This window comes from Sprattus sprattus (genome assembly GCF_963457725.1).
Source record: "Sprattus sprattus genome assembly, chromosome: 14".
In the NCBI taxonomy this organism is placed as follows: Eukaryota; Metazoa; Chordata; class Actinopteri; order Clupeiformes; family Clupeidae; genus Sprattus; species Sprattus sprattus.
The window spans coordinates 30,394,811-30,407,163 of NC_137912.1; the positions used below are offsets into that span (position 1 = coordinate 30,394,811).

General features: G+C 39.3%; 1 protein-coding gene across 1 annotated transcript; it reads left to right on the forward strand.

Annotated features, from left to right (window-relative positions):
- Positions 1 to 584: 584 nt before the first annotated feature.
- Positions 585 to 9,076, forward strand: LOC308375425 (tyrosine-protein phosphatase non-receptor type 2-like). Its single transcript, XM_080851571.1, has 3 exons — positions 585 to 615; positions 7,800 to 7,942; positions 8,487 to 9,076. The coding sequence occupies exons 2-3, from the start codon at positions 7,881 to 7,883 to the stop codon at positions 8,680 to 8,682; spliced, it is 258 nt and encodes an 85-aa protein (XP_080707697.1). The 5' UTR covers positions 585 to 615; positions 7,800 to 7,880; the 3' UTR covers positions 8,683 to 9,076.
- The last annotated feature ends 3,277 nt before the right edge of the window (positions 9,077 to 12,353 follow it).

Genomic DNA, 12,353 nt, shown 5'->3' on the forward strand with positions numbered 1-12,353 from the left:
TCGCAGAAAAAGGTAACAAGAAGAAGAAGAAGAAGAAGAAGAAGAAGCCTAGGAATAACAATACAGGGCATTTCATGCACTGTAAAAACACTCTGACAAAAGGGCACTTTGGGCATCAAGGGCAAAAGGGGCAGGTGCTCAAGCCCCCTTAGCCCCCCCCCCCCCCCCCCCCCCCCTCTGCACGTGCCTGACTCCCTGTCATGTTGCCTTCCTCCACAGCTTTCTCATCCACTTCAACGTTATCTTGCTTCTTTCTGCCGCGAGATTGCGCACGCAACCAGTGATGACAGCCGTGGCCTACTGGTTAGGGTTTCGGGCTTGAAACCGGTTCGATCCCCGACCGGTAGGAAAAATGTGGGTGTTTCACTGTGTATATCACTACCCTGGATGGGTAAAATGCAGAGATAGAATTCAGAGTGTGTGTGTCACTATCTCTGCCATTAACATAGTCACTAGTCACTAGAGCTCATTCCCATGATGTAGCCGAGAAACCCATGTATACAGCCATTGCAGGGAATCCAGTAATTGCTGGGAACCAAATATATGTTCCGCGTTTCCAGCGGAGCTTCTTTACGGCGGACTGACCAGCTAGCCGAGGACACGAACTCCCAACAAGTCGGTAATTTCATTTCCCCATCTTCAATGAAACAAATTTGCTGCGCCAACGTTTTTCACTTAAATAAATTAATTCAACTTATTTGAAGTTTGCGCAATCAGGTGTGTGCATCTCTGTCTCTGTGAGCCTGCATGCATGCAGGGGTTTGTGTGCGTTATCGGTCGCAAATACGGGGCTGTGCTGTTCATGTGCGATCGCACCATGCACACTGCAATAATAAGAAGCCAATGAAGAACAGGGCAGTGCAGTGCATTGCATGACAGTTAAATAACTGATTGATAGACCCAACATTCGTTTGTAATTACAGTGCATGAAATGCCCTGTATTGTTATAGGCTAGGTGCACGAAATACTCAGTGTGGGCTGTTTGTTTCCTGTTTAGCCAGGTGTGTTTGAACCTGCCACTATTCTGAATGTAATTAGTGTCTACACGTCCTTCTTTATCGTAACGCTGATTCACTAGGTGCAACACCTAACCAGGTCCGTGTAGACGCTAATTACATTCAGAATAGCGGCAGGTTCAAATACACCTGGCTAAACAGGAAACAAACAGCCCACACTGAGTATTTCGTGCACCTAGCCTATTCCTAGGCTTCTTCTTCTTCTTCTTCTTCTTCTTCTTCTTCTTCTTCTTCTTCTTCTTCTTCTTCTTCTTCTTCTTCTTCTTCTTCTTCTTCTTCTTCTTCTTCTTCTTCTTCTTCTTCTTCTTCTTCTTCTTCTTCTTCTTCTTCTTCTTCTTCTTCTTCTTCTTCTTCTTCTTACCTTTTTCTGCGATTAATTCAGCCCGAACCACGTAGAAACTTCATTAGAACTTTGTCGCGTAGGTCTTGTAAACGACACTTATGCTATGTATTTTTCACTTTTCTAAACTTTATACTTTTTAAGATATTAAAGAAAAACGAATATAAATTTCTCCCATTGACTTACATTGGGCCATTATGACATCATAATAGGGTCTTTAAACTGGCTTGCACCTGTGCTTTACTGACACCTGTGCCAAATCCAAGGAACCTCCTCTCTCTCTGTCCCTCTCAATTTAACTGTAACTAGGAACATTAAGACACCATCCATTCTCTATTTTTTTCTCTCCATCTCTCCATCTTTCTCTCTCAGTCAACTTTCTCTCCCACTCAATCCCTCTTCTTCACTCCATTTTTATCTCCTTTTTTCAATATTTTCACTCTCTCTTTATCTCTTCATCCATGCAGAGCCACTCTTGTTCACTCTTCTTTCCTTCTTCCACTCTTCTTTCCTTTCTTATTTTCTTCTTCCATTTTTCTTTCCTTCTTCCACTCTTCTTGCCTTTCTTTTTTCCTTCATCCACTCTTCTTTCCTTCTTCCACTTTTCTTTCCTTTCTTCACTCTTCTGTCCTTCTTACACTCTTCTTTCCTTTCTTCTTTCCTTCTTTCACTCTTCTTTCTTTTCTTATTTCCTTCTTCCACTCTTCTTTCCTTCCTTCACTCTTCTTTCCTTTCTTCTTTCATTATTTCACTCTTCTTTCTTTCCTTCTTCCACTCTTCTTTCCTTTCTTCACTCTTCTTTCTTTTCTTCTTTCCTTCTTTCACTCTTCTTTCCTTTCTTCTTTCCTTCTTCCACTCTTCTTTCCTTTTGTCTTTCCTTCTTCCACTCTTCTTTCCTTCTTTCACTCTTCTTTCTTTTATTCTTCCTTTCTTAACCTTTGCATTTCATGCACTGGTATTTCCTTCAGGAAATGCATTTTCTAGTTTATATATACATGACCGTGGACCCATTTTAGCTCTAAAAAAAATTCTGCTGTTATCCCTCTCTTACCAGCCAAAAATAATATAGCAAGAGTGAGCGTGGCCGTAGGTAAGGGATATTCCCACTAGTGGTGTTCGGCCGTAGCCACCGAGGCCGGAGGCCACGAGTGCTCTATTGCTTTTATAAAACAATTCTATAGTCAACCAATTAACATTTCAAAACGAAGTTATTTATTTATTTTTTCTTTCGCCATTGTTTCTCCGCAACAAAAAAAATAGTTCCATTGTCAGCGTCTTGGTTTGGAATTATAAGAACGTTATCAATGCGCTATGTAAGGGATAACGGCCGACGAGCTGTCCAGTTATACGAATTTAATGGACGCTGCGGGGCAAAGAACACCACGACGCAGAGCGGAGTGGTGTTGCGCCGCAGAAGTCCATTAAATTCGTATAACTGGACAGCTCGGAGGCCGTTATCCAGCTTATCTCCCATTTACAACAAAATGTTTTTATTATTATTATTTAGAATTTCCTTTATCTTTAGGAAATGTAATATGCATAATAACCTGATGAATTCTTGATTTGAAGCCTAGTGCTCCCGTTAGAGAAAGTAGTGAGAAAGTAGTGCGTGGAACCGGACCTTTAGTTTCCCCAGGCGTTGCTGCAAAGTGACACTCATGAGCTCACCTCTGTAAAGTAAACGGACACACGGACACAGGTATTGTTCATAAGGTTTTACTATTTACAGTTGAACTCCACGTTTCCGTTGATGGTGAAGTTGGACAGAGCAACAGGGAGGTCAAGTTTAGTAATTTTGGTCGAAGGCTAGTTAGCCGTGTGAGCTACCATCTGTTACAATGGTTTTTTTTTCTAAGCGCTAACAGCCGCCTACAAATAATATTCGAGACTTTCAGTTAAGAATTCCTATACTCTGCAACATTCGTGTAGAACATAAACAACTAACCGAGTAAATTTAGACATATAAAAAGTCGTGTAGATAGCTTAATTGACATAAAACATTGCCCACTAACTTGTCCCAACACGCCGCCATCTTGGTTCAAATTATCCTAGCTGTCAAAAAATAAACGTTACGTTGGTTGTCAATGGTAACCATTCAAGAGCATTGATATGGAACGGCGATTTAACGTTTCTACTGGGACTACGTCCAAGGTGTCCATCTATACGAACTTAATGTACACCCCATTAGCCAATCAGAAAACAGTATTTCGTTCCAGAGGGAGATAATTAAGCAATAAGCCCCAAGAGGCCGTGGTTTGCGCTGATTTTACGTTAAACCAGGTAAGGCCAAAGCCGCGATCAGGCACAATTCGCGTGGGCGAGAGTCGCCACTTCGCTTCACGCAAATCAGGCACACGGTCAAGCAATGTCATTTAGTACGTTCTACGAATCCAACTTACATTACCACTGCACACTCACAACCTTACAGATAATGTATTGTACTAGCATTTGTATTCAATGTTTACACTTTAATCTACCAAAGTATTTACCGTTTTACAATACAACATCCAACACTGGCGCTCACATGTGACATCACACAGGGGGTTGGCCAAGTACTGAGACAACGGAATCTAACCAGAAGAACCATAGCAGAAGAGTGCAGAGTATTCTGTATAGTGGTAATATAAAAATAAATAGATGGGATATATACAGTATGATATGACAGTAAAAGATACATGGGGTATGAGCAGTAGTAACATTGGCAGCAATAGTTGGTCATTAGTGCAGATATGATACAGGTACAGGTGAAGGTAGCAATAGAAGTTATGAATGAGGTAAGAGACATGATAATATATTGTACAATGAATATGAGGTAAGAGGCATGATATATACAATGAATATGAGGTAAGAGGCATGATATGATATAAATACAATGAATAGGGACAACAATTTTAAATAAGTAGATATAGATATGAATACACTATAAAATGTTAAGTGACTGAACAAAAAAAATAATAAAATACCAATTCAACCCCCACAAGGTAGTTTACACAGCACCAGGTAAGAACCATCAAGGCGGCTCCTGGCCTTTTGTCTAGGTTGATGGGCCATCAGACCTGTTTTTTGTGTCTTGGAACCAGAGCCATTAGACTCTGATTGTTGGTTTTTGAAGTAAATTACATTAAATGACATTGCTTGCCCGTTTAGCTATTTGTCTCTGTTTTGTTACCGGCTTTCAACCACGAGAATGAGTAAGATCTTTAAAAAGGGTCTCAATAACGTTTATAGGCTACGTGTAGCTATTTGTTTTGTCTTTGTGAGAATGAGTTAGATCTTTAATAAGAGTCTCAACAACGTATATGTCTCATATGCGACCGTCTCTGTGCAATTCAGATCGCGTCCTAAGTGAAGCGCGCTTCATTCACAAAGTGGTATATAGGCTATATGAGCCCTTTCCCTTAGAGCCCTTTTCCAGGTGGGACGGACTATGTTGAGAGTCTTTCAAAGATGTCAACGTCCTCGCTTAAATACATTTTTTTATAAAAACAAGTCTCCGGAATGGTGTTTTGGAAGCTGAACTAACGAAGACCCTTATAACGTTTTTAAATAGATCAAAAAGTACAAAAATCAATGGCTATGTACAGCGATTTAACTTAACTACGCTATTATATGCAACAGAAGAACTGACATTTAGAATTCATTAAGATTACCGTAAAAATCTGACAAAAACTGGGCTAGACAGAGCGGCGTTAGACTCGCCAGCGTCCCCGTAACCTAGCATTATAGTATACAGTCGTGGCCAAAAGTTTTGAGAACGACACAAATATGCATTTTCACAAAGTTTGCTTCTACAGTGTCTTTAAATATTTTTGTCAGATGTTACTATGGAAGAAGTATAATTACAAACATTTTAGCAAGTGTCACTGGCTTTTATTGGCAATTGCATGATGTAAATGCAAAAAGACAATAATTTTGACCCTTCTTTTTCAAGACCTCTGCAATCCGCCCTGGCATGCTGTCAATTAACTTCTGGGCCACATCCTGACTAATGGCAACTAGAGCTGTGTTGAATTTTTTTTTCCGATTTTTAATCGATTCGCATATTAATGACTGATTATTGATTCGTACGTCCAAAGATCGATTTTTTTAATTTAAATTATTATTTTTTTTTTTTTAAATGCTTTTGGTAGCAACTGCTTTTGGGTGAATTCTTAATTATTTTCAAGCATAATAATAATGCACTGGTAAGTGTCCCAGTAGGAATCCACTGTTGCAGATATAGTCACCTCAATGATGTCCTCCATTTATTGTCCTGAATTATCTTTCTTGAAGGTAGATTGACCCTTAACCTTTTCATCAGTCTTCCAGCCATCAGTAACTACCAGTACTTGTAAGATTTGCTGTTTAATATTGATACAATACTAGTTTTAATATGTTGCTTCTCTACACAGTCATGAAGTGAAGGAAACTGTTCAAATACATTTTTCATTTTTAATAACATTAACCCCCGGATCGAATCGGAATCGGATCGAATCGGAAATCAGATCGAAATCGGATGGAATCGGATGGAATCTGAGAAAATCGGAAAAAATTGATTCTGAAACTTAAAAATCGGAATCGAAATGATTCTTGAAATTTGAATTGAAACCCAGCTCTAATGGCAACCCATTCTTGCATAATCAATGCTTGGAGTTTGTCAGAAATGTTTTTTTTTTGTTTGTCCACCCGCCTCTTGAGGATTGACCACAAGTTCTCAATGGGATTAAGGTCTGGGGAGTTACCTGGCCAATGGACTCAAAATATCAATGTTTTGTTCCCCGAGCCACTTAGTTATCACTTTTGCCTTATGGCAAGGTGCTCCATCGTGCTGGAAACAGCATTGTTCATCACCAAACGGTTCCTGGATGGTTGGGAGAAGTGGCTGTCGGAGGATGTGCCAAGAAGGGCAGCAAAAAAGCCATTCTCTCTCAGGAAAAAACATCAGGGACAGACTTACATTCTGCAAAAGGTACAGGGATTGGACTGCTGAAGACTGGGGTAAAGTCATTTTTTCTGATGAATCCCCTTTCCGATATTTGGGGCATCTGCAAATAAGCTTGTCCGGAGAAGATAAGGTGAGCGCTACCATCAGTCCTGTGTCAAGCCAACAGTAAAGCATCCTTAGACCATTCATGTGTGGGGTTGCTCTTCAGCCAAGGGAATTGGCTTGCTCACAATTTTGCCTAAGAACACAGCCATGAATAAAGAATGGTACCAAAATATCCTCCGAGAGCAACTTCTCCCAACCATCCAGGAACAGTTTGGTGATGAACAATGCCTTTTCCAGCATAATGGAGCACCTTGCCATAATGAAAAAGTGATAACTAATGTTGACTTTGCATTAACTTCATGTTATTGCCAATAAAAGCCAGGGACACTTATTAAATGTTTGTTATTATACTTCAGTCTTTCATAGTAACATCTGACAAAAATATGTAAAGACACTGAAGCAGCAAACTTTGTGAAAATGCATATTTGTGTCATTCTCAAAACTTTTGGCCACGACTGTATTGAAATATCTCCATACAGTAGATTTCCCTTCGTTTAGTAGCCTATCATTTTAAACTCTCCAGATGAACCTTCTCCGTGATGCCATTTTGCCACCTGTAATCGTGTTGTCACAGACATAAATAAATTCCCGCCACGGTAAGAAGGCTGTTATCCTAAAATGTAGGACCTAAATGTAATTTATTTATTCCCAAAAACGAACTTTTGCATCATGTGAAGCAGACAGTTGGCTTCACTATGTATTAAGATATTTTAAATTTGTAATGTTCAATGCATTATCGCGCTGATGTGTCGAGCCCGACCCGAGCCCGCTTATACATTTCTAATATTTGTCCGAACCCGGCCCAACCCGACGGGTTCTGACGGGTTCCGACGGGCTTGGGTCGGGTATCCATCCTCTATTGCCTATCAGTACAATTCACCACACGCCACTGCTTTTAAGGTAATAGGTACAGTGTTTGTGCATCTGAGCTTTAAAGTTGTCATGGTAGACAAGCCTGCAAATAAACAATGCAAGTAAGCCATAAGACAGTGAGACAGAGTGCACTTCCAACACGGTGCTAAAAGGAATCCAATTATGGTCTCAATAACACAGCGCACACATCATAACAGCTTAGTCATAGGCCGTATTCTCTATACAACAATATGCAATGTTTGAGAGAAGATGTCAACCTGAAGCGAGGTACAAATAGAGGAAATAAATACTTATTGCATATGTGTATTCTGAACAGCTACACTATCATTTTGCGCATCTTGAGTCCACATTTTGCACAGCGCAAGGACAGTTCTTTGATGTTGTAAAGGGGATCTTTCCTTTTGGTATGTATAACTAAAAAAAAAAGATTGAACAGGAACTGTACATTATAGCCAGCAGTGTTCACATAGCCTTAGAATGCAGTAAATGTTCATTCTTTCATACATTCTGTCATTTCAAATTTGCTTTTTTTCTTTGGCAGAGGCAATGGCAACAGTTCTCTATAGAGGAACATAAACCAGCAGCTGAAATCTCCTCAACTCTGGGCTGCTCCATCAGGCAGATGGTGATGAACCAGATGGATTCATTAGATAGCGATCCAGCAGCTGAACCAGACAGTGGAAAGTGAGTGATTACTTGTGAGCCACACTGATTTCTGTTATTTTATAAATTAATATTTGGATTAGACAAAAACCCAACCAGTGCTATTCATAATATGTGTTAATGGAATATAATCAGTGTAGTTACTAAAAACAGGCACAAAGACACTTTTGCACTCCATTCTCTTGATTTATTACAGTTTGTATAGTCTCCTCTGTAAGTCTTCCTACAGACTGGGACAGACTGCTTGAACACTTTCTGAATGTATTGTTCAAGCTCACATCAACATGTTCTGTAAGCAACATTAGTTACGAAATGGAAACATAGGAACTCATGAATTGCAAGTGGTTGAATAAGACATTTCACAGCAAAATGCTATTTATGTAAAATGTTAATTATGTATCATGTTATCAACCTACAAGGAGATGTAAAATGGCAGATGTTAAGGTTGTCATAAGCAAAGTGGAGTAAGTTCGAAACAAATCAGAGGTTGAAAAGTGGTTTAGGTTGATCTCTAGCTTTGCTCAATTTAAAGGTAACTATTTTGAATGTGTGGTGTGGTTTGCAGTCTTCGGAAACGACACAGAGAACAACGCATAGCTGGAACTGTGCAGAAGCTTCAAGAGATGAAACAGAGGATGGTCGAGGCTGAGAAGAAGCAGAACCAGTGGCTCTACTGGAGGACCATCCTCCTTGGCATGGGAGCCGGGGCTGCCGTTGTTGCTGGACTCACATTCACCTTCTGGACCTTCCTCTCACGTTGACAGCCTACAATAATAATTATAAAAGTACAAGATTGGTTTCTTCTTGTTCTTCAAAAGTATGAGACTCATGCCACCATTACCATCACTTATGACAGTGCATACTACGGTGAAGATCACTGGTTGCATTGATGAATGGTTAGACCTGTTAGATCCTTTACAGTCTGCTGTATGCTATATGGACCATTCTACCGAATTGTTGCAAAGTCAGGTCAGAAACATTTTGAAATGTTTTATGTTTATGTGTTGGAATGTTTTTCCTCTTCCAAAAATTGTCACTACCAAAACATTACATTTAGTATAGTAAAAAAGTATTATTATTGACCTGTTAAGATTGTGTTTCCTTCCCTTCTCTAAAGAGTATTTTTACAAATATTTCTTGAAGGTTTTCACAATGAAATCCATAAAAATGAATTAAATTCAATTCATACAATTCATCAAAATCTATGTGAAATACTTTGTAAAATGCAAATAACTGATCATATTGATTCCAGAGTTGGTGATTGATGACATTGAACATACATTAATCCAATAAGTATCATAACATTTTAGTTGATTACTCAATATACTTAATTTCTTACAGAACATCCAGTGTTTCGGTAGTGACCGCACTGTTGTCGGTAGTGAGCACAGTATTTTGTTTGCAAGGTTGTATCATATGTCCTCAACCTTTTTGCTTAACATTGACTCATAACATGACTTAGGTTGGGAATTTTACAAACACAAATGTTTTGTGGTCAATAGAATCATTTTTTTTTTTTTTTAAGACATAACAATTGTTCATCCGGAACCATTAAAAGTACAAGCAGTTCTCTTCATGGTGGCTCCAACGCCATTCGGCAGGCCCTTTACCGTGACCAGCTTCCAGGAAACTCTGGTTTACAGCGGTAAATCCCGTCTGGAAAGGGATGGTGCTCAGGAGATAGAAGTTCTTCTTTTCTCTATATTGCATGTTCGGCCCATCGCTGATGAAGAAGAGCTTTTGAATCCTAGGATGGTTTTTCAGGGACTTCAGTTCCTTCAGGAACTGAAGAACTTGTAGAAGCTGAGCCCCAATGACAGGAGGATCATGCTTCATCGAAGGTGACGGGGCACAGAATGTCAGTGTTCAATCTGTGGTGTACACAACAGCATTGTGCATTCTGCCTCTCGGATGCTCCAAAATGGACTTGCTGCACCTCCTTTGCATATTTGCGCTGCCAGTTTTCTGCATAGTCAATGTGAAGAATAGCTTCGTCTTCTTTCAGAGATCTGTGCAGGAATTGTAGCTGTGTGTACTGGTGATGGATGTTGAAGAGGTGCTTGCACACTTTTCATTTCTCTCCCAAAATCTGCCAAAAGGTGCTCTGGGCTGCCCTTTAGTCCACACAACACATTTATTTCAAAATGATGGGATTGAACTACTAACCATTTCATTTTGTCATTACCGAAATGATAATGTCAATTCTAGCTAAATTTGAGCATAACTAAAGAATGGTAGCAAACACATGGCTAGTATTTACGTCTTTGAAGAGGTGTACACACATACAAACATTATTCTTTGCATAAAACCCAAAAAAGTTTACTAAATTGAAGAGAATATGTGTTCGGTAGTGACAATTCTTAAGGTTACACATTGATTTTCAGACTTTGGAACACATTTATACCAAAACTATGGGATTTAGCTACCATTCAACCATGAGGGACAGGGATGCAGTGTATATTGATGAGTATAGTTTATTTATTTAAAAATGAAACCCACAATAAATCTATATCTTACAACGTCTGTTTAAACTAAATCATATAGATCTTTGAAATAACACTATTGAAATTTTTAAAGTGTTATTTACAGAAATTGAAATTTAGATGTCAGGGTGGGGGACAGCTACTTCCCAATAGAAAGTACCCTATTAATGATGATTTTGTATATATTAAGCTGATCACTATCTTATGTAATGCCTTGGGTTTAAATAGACCATAACCTATTCTTAGTTAATATCTATGGCTAATTACTAGTGAACAGTTTTTCTTCTGCATACTAACTGTGAGGACACGTTGCTCCTGTTTCCAGTATTTTACTGTCCCAGAAATATTTCCACTGCAAAAGCAGATCAAATCACGCAGGAACATCTTGTAAACCCCCAAAATCAGAATGGATGTATTTTAAGAGAATGGGGGCCGTATTCACAAAGAATCTTAGGGCTAAAAGTAGCTCATAAGTGGCGAATTTAGGAGAAACTCCTAAAAATAATGGGCGTGTCAGTCTTAAATGTAGGACTCCTAATTTTTTTTACTAAGAGCAATTCACAAAATATTTTATCCCTAAAAGTAGCACCTAAGTCTAGGACAGCTTAAAACTCCTCATGAGGACTCCTAAGTCACTAAGACCTATTCACAAAAAATCGTAAGATGGCTGCAGCCGACTTGGAATTGATAAAAGACATTGCTTAAACCGTGAAGGTATTAATATTGTCGTAGAATTAGCGCGGGATGCAATGACGCCTTTAAACAACGATGTGTCCCGAAGTGAAATGTTTGGAAACATAAAGATAGGCTATTTGGCTTCGCGGAAAACGCAAATGACGACACAGGGGATCATCATTCAGCCGTTTAATTCATCAAACTATCAACGCACTGTAGACCCCACATCATCCAACAGTTGGATGTACCGATGACTTGTGCATTTCAACGCAGAGCGGTCTGCAGCAGGTTTTTGAGAACTTACCAGCTGGATGCCGCTGGGGTGACAGTGGCTATTGGTCCTGGGACCAGTAGGCTTTCGCTTAGGCTTCACGTTCGTTTCGCTTTGATCAATTAAGATTGGAGGGCTTAAAGGGCCGCATGTGCTGATATTTGAAGTGGTCAAGGGCTGGAAATATAATAGCCTTACTTTTATATTGATCGCTTTATATTTCTCTTAACGTGCAAAGTGTCATTCCCGTTGGATGCACAAACTTGTCATCATGCGTGTGCATTCTGCTAACTGCACCGTCCATAACTATTTAATATGACTTAATTTGAAGCCTAGGTTATTCTCTTATTTTCAGTCGATATAGTGGGATTGTTAGAGAGACGTCACGAATGAGTTTTTAATGAGAGAGCCTGTCAACAACCAATCACCGTCCTCACCCCTTCTAAACTCGTGCATGAGAAGCGACGTCATCCATAGCAACGGAGTTTTTATCTTAAGCTTAGGAGTTGGTATTATCCTTAGTATGAGTAGGTCTCAGAGCCGTTGTGAATCACTTTTAAGAAATTACTCCTACGTAAAAGGTTTTAGCGCGAGTTAGGAGCACTCCTAGTGGTAAGATAAAAGGCTTTGTGAATACGGCCCTGGGTATACAATTTGGAGGTGTGATCAGATAGTACCTGCCATAGGGTATCTGCAGTAGGCAGCCTAATGTCACCCTGATAGCCCGAGTAAGCCAGTGTAAAGAAAGTAATAATATTAATAATAATAATTCATTTTATTTTTAACGCACTTTTCATTCCAAAGAATCTCAGAGTGCCTACATATTAGAAATTAACTATAATAATACAATAAAATGAAAAACAAATTTAAATATTAACATAGGCATTACAGAAAATATTTAACACAAGGCCAGGAATGCCTTCCTGAATAAAAAAGTTTTAAGTCCAGCTTTAAAGGAATCCAGCGTCTGCGTTGCCCTTAGGTGGTCAGGGAGGCTGTTCCA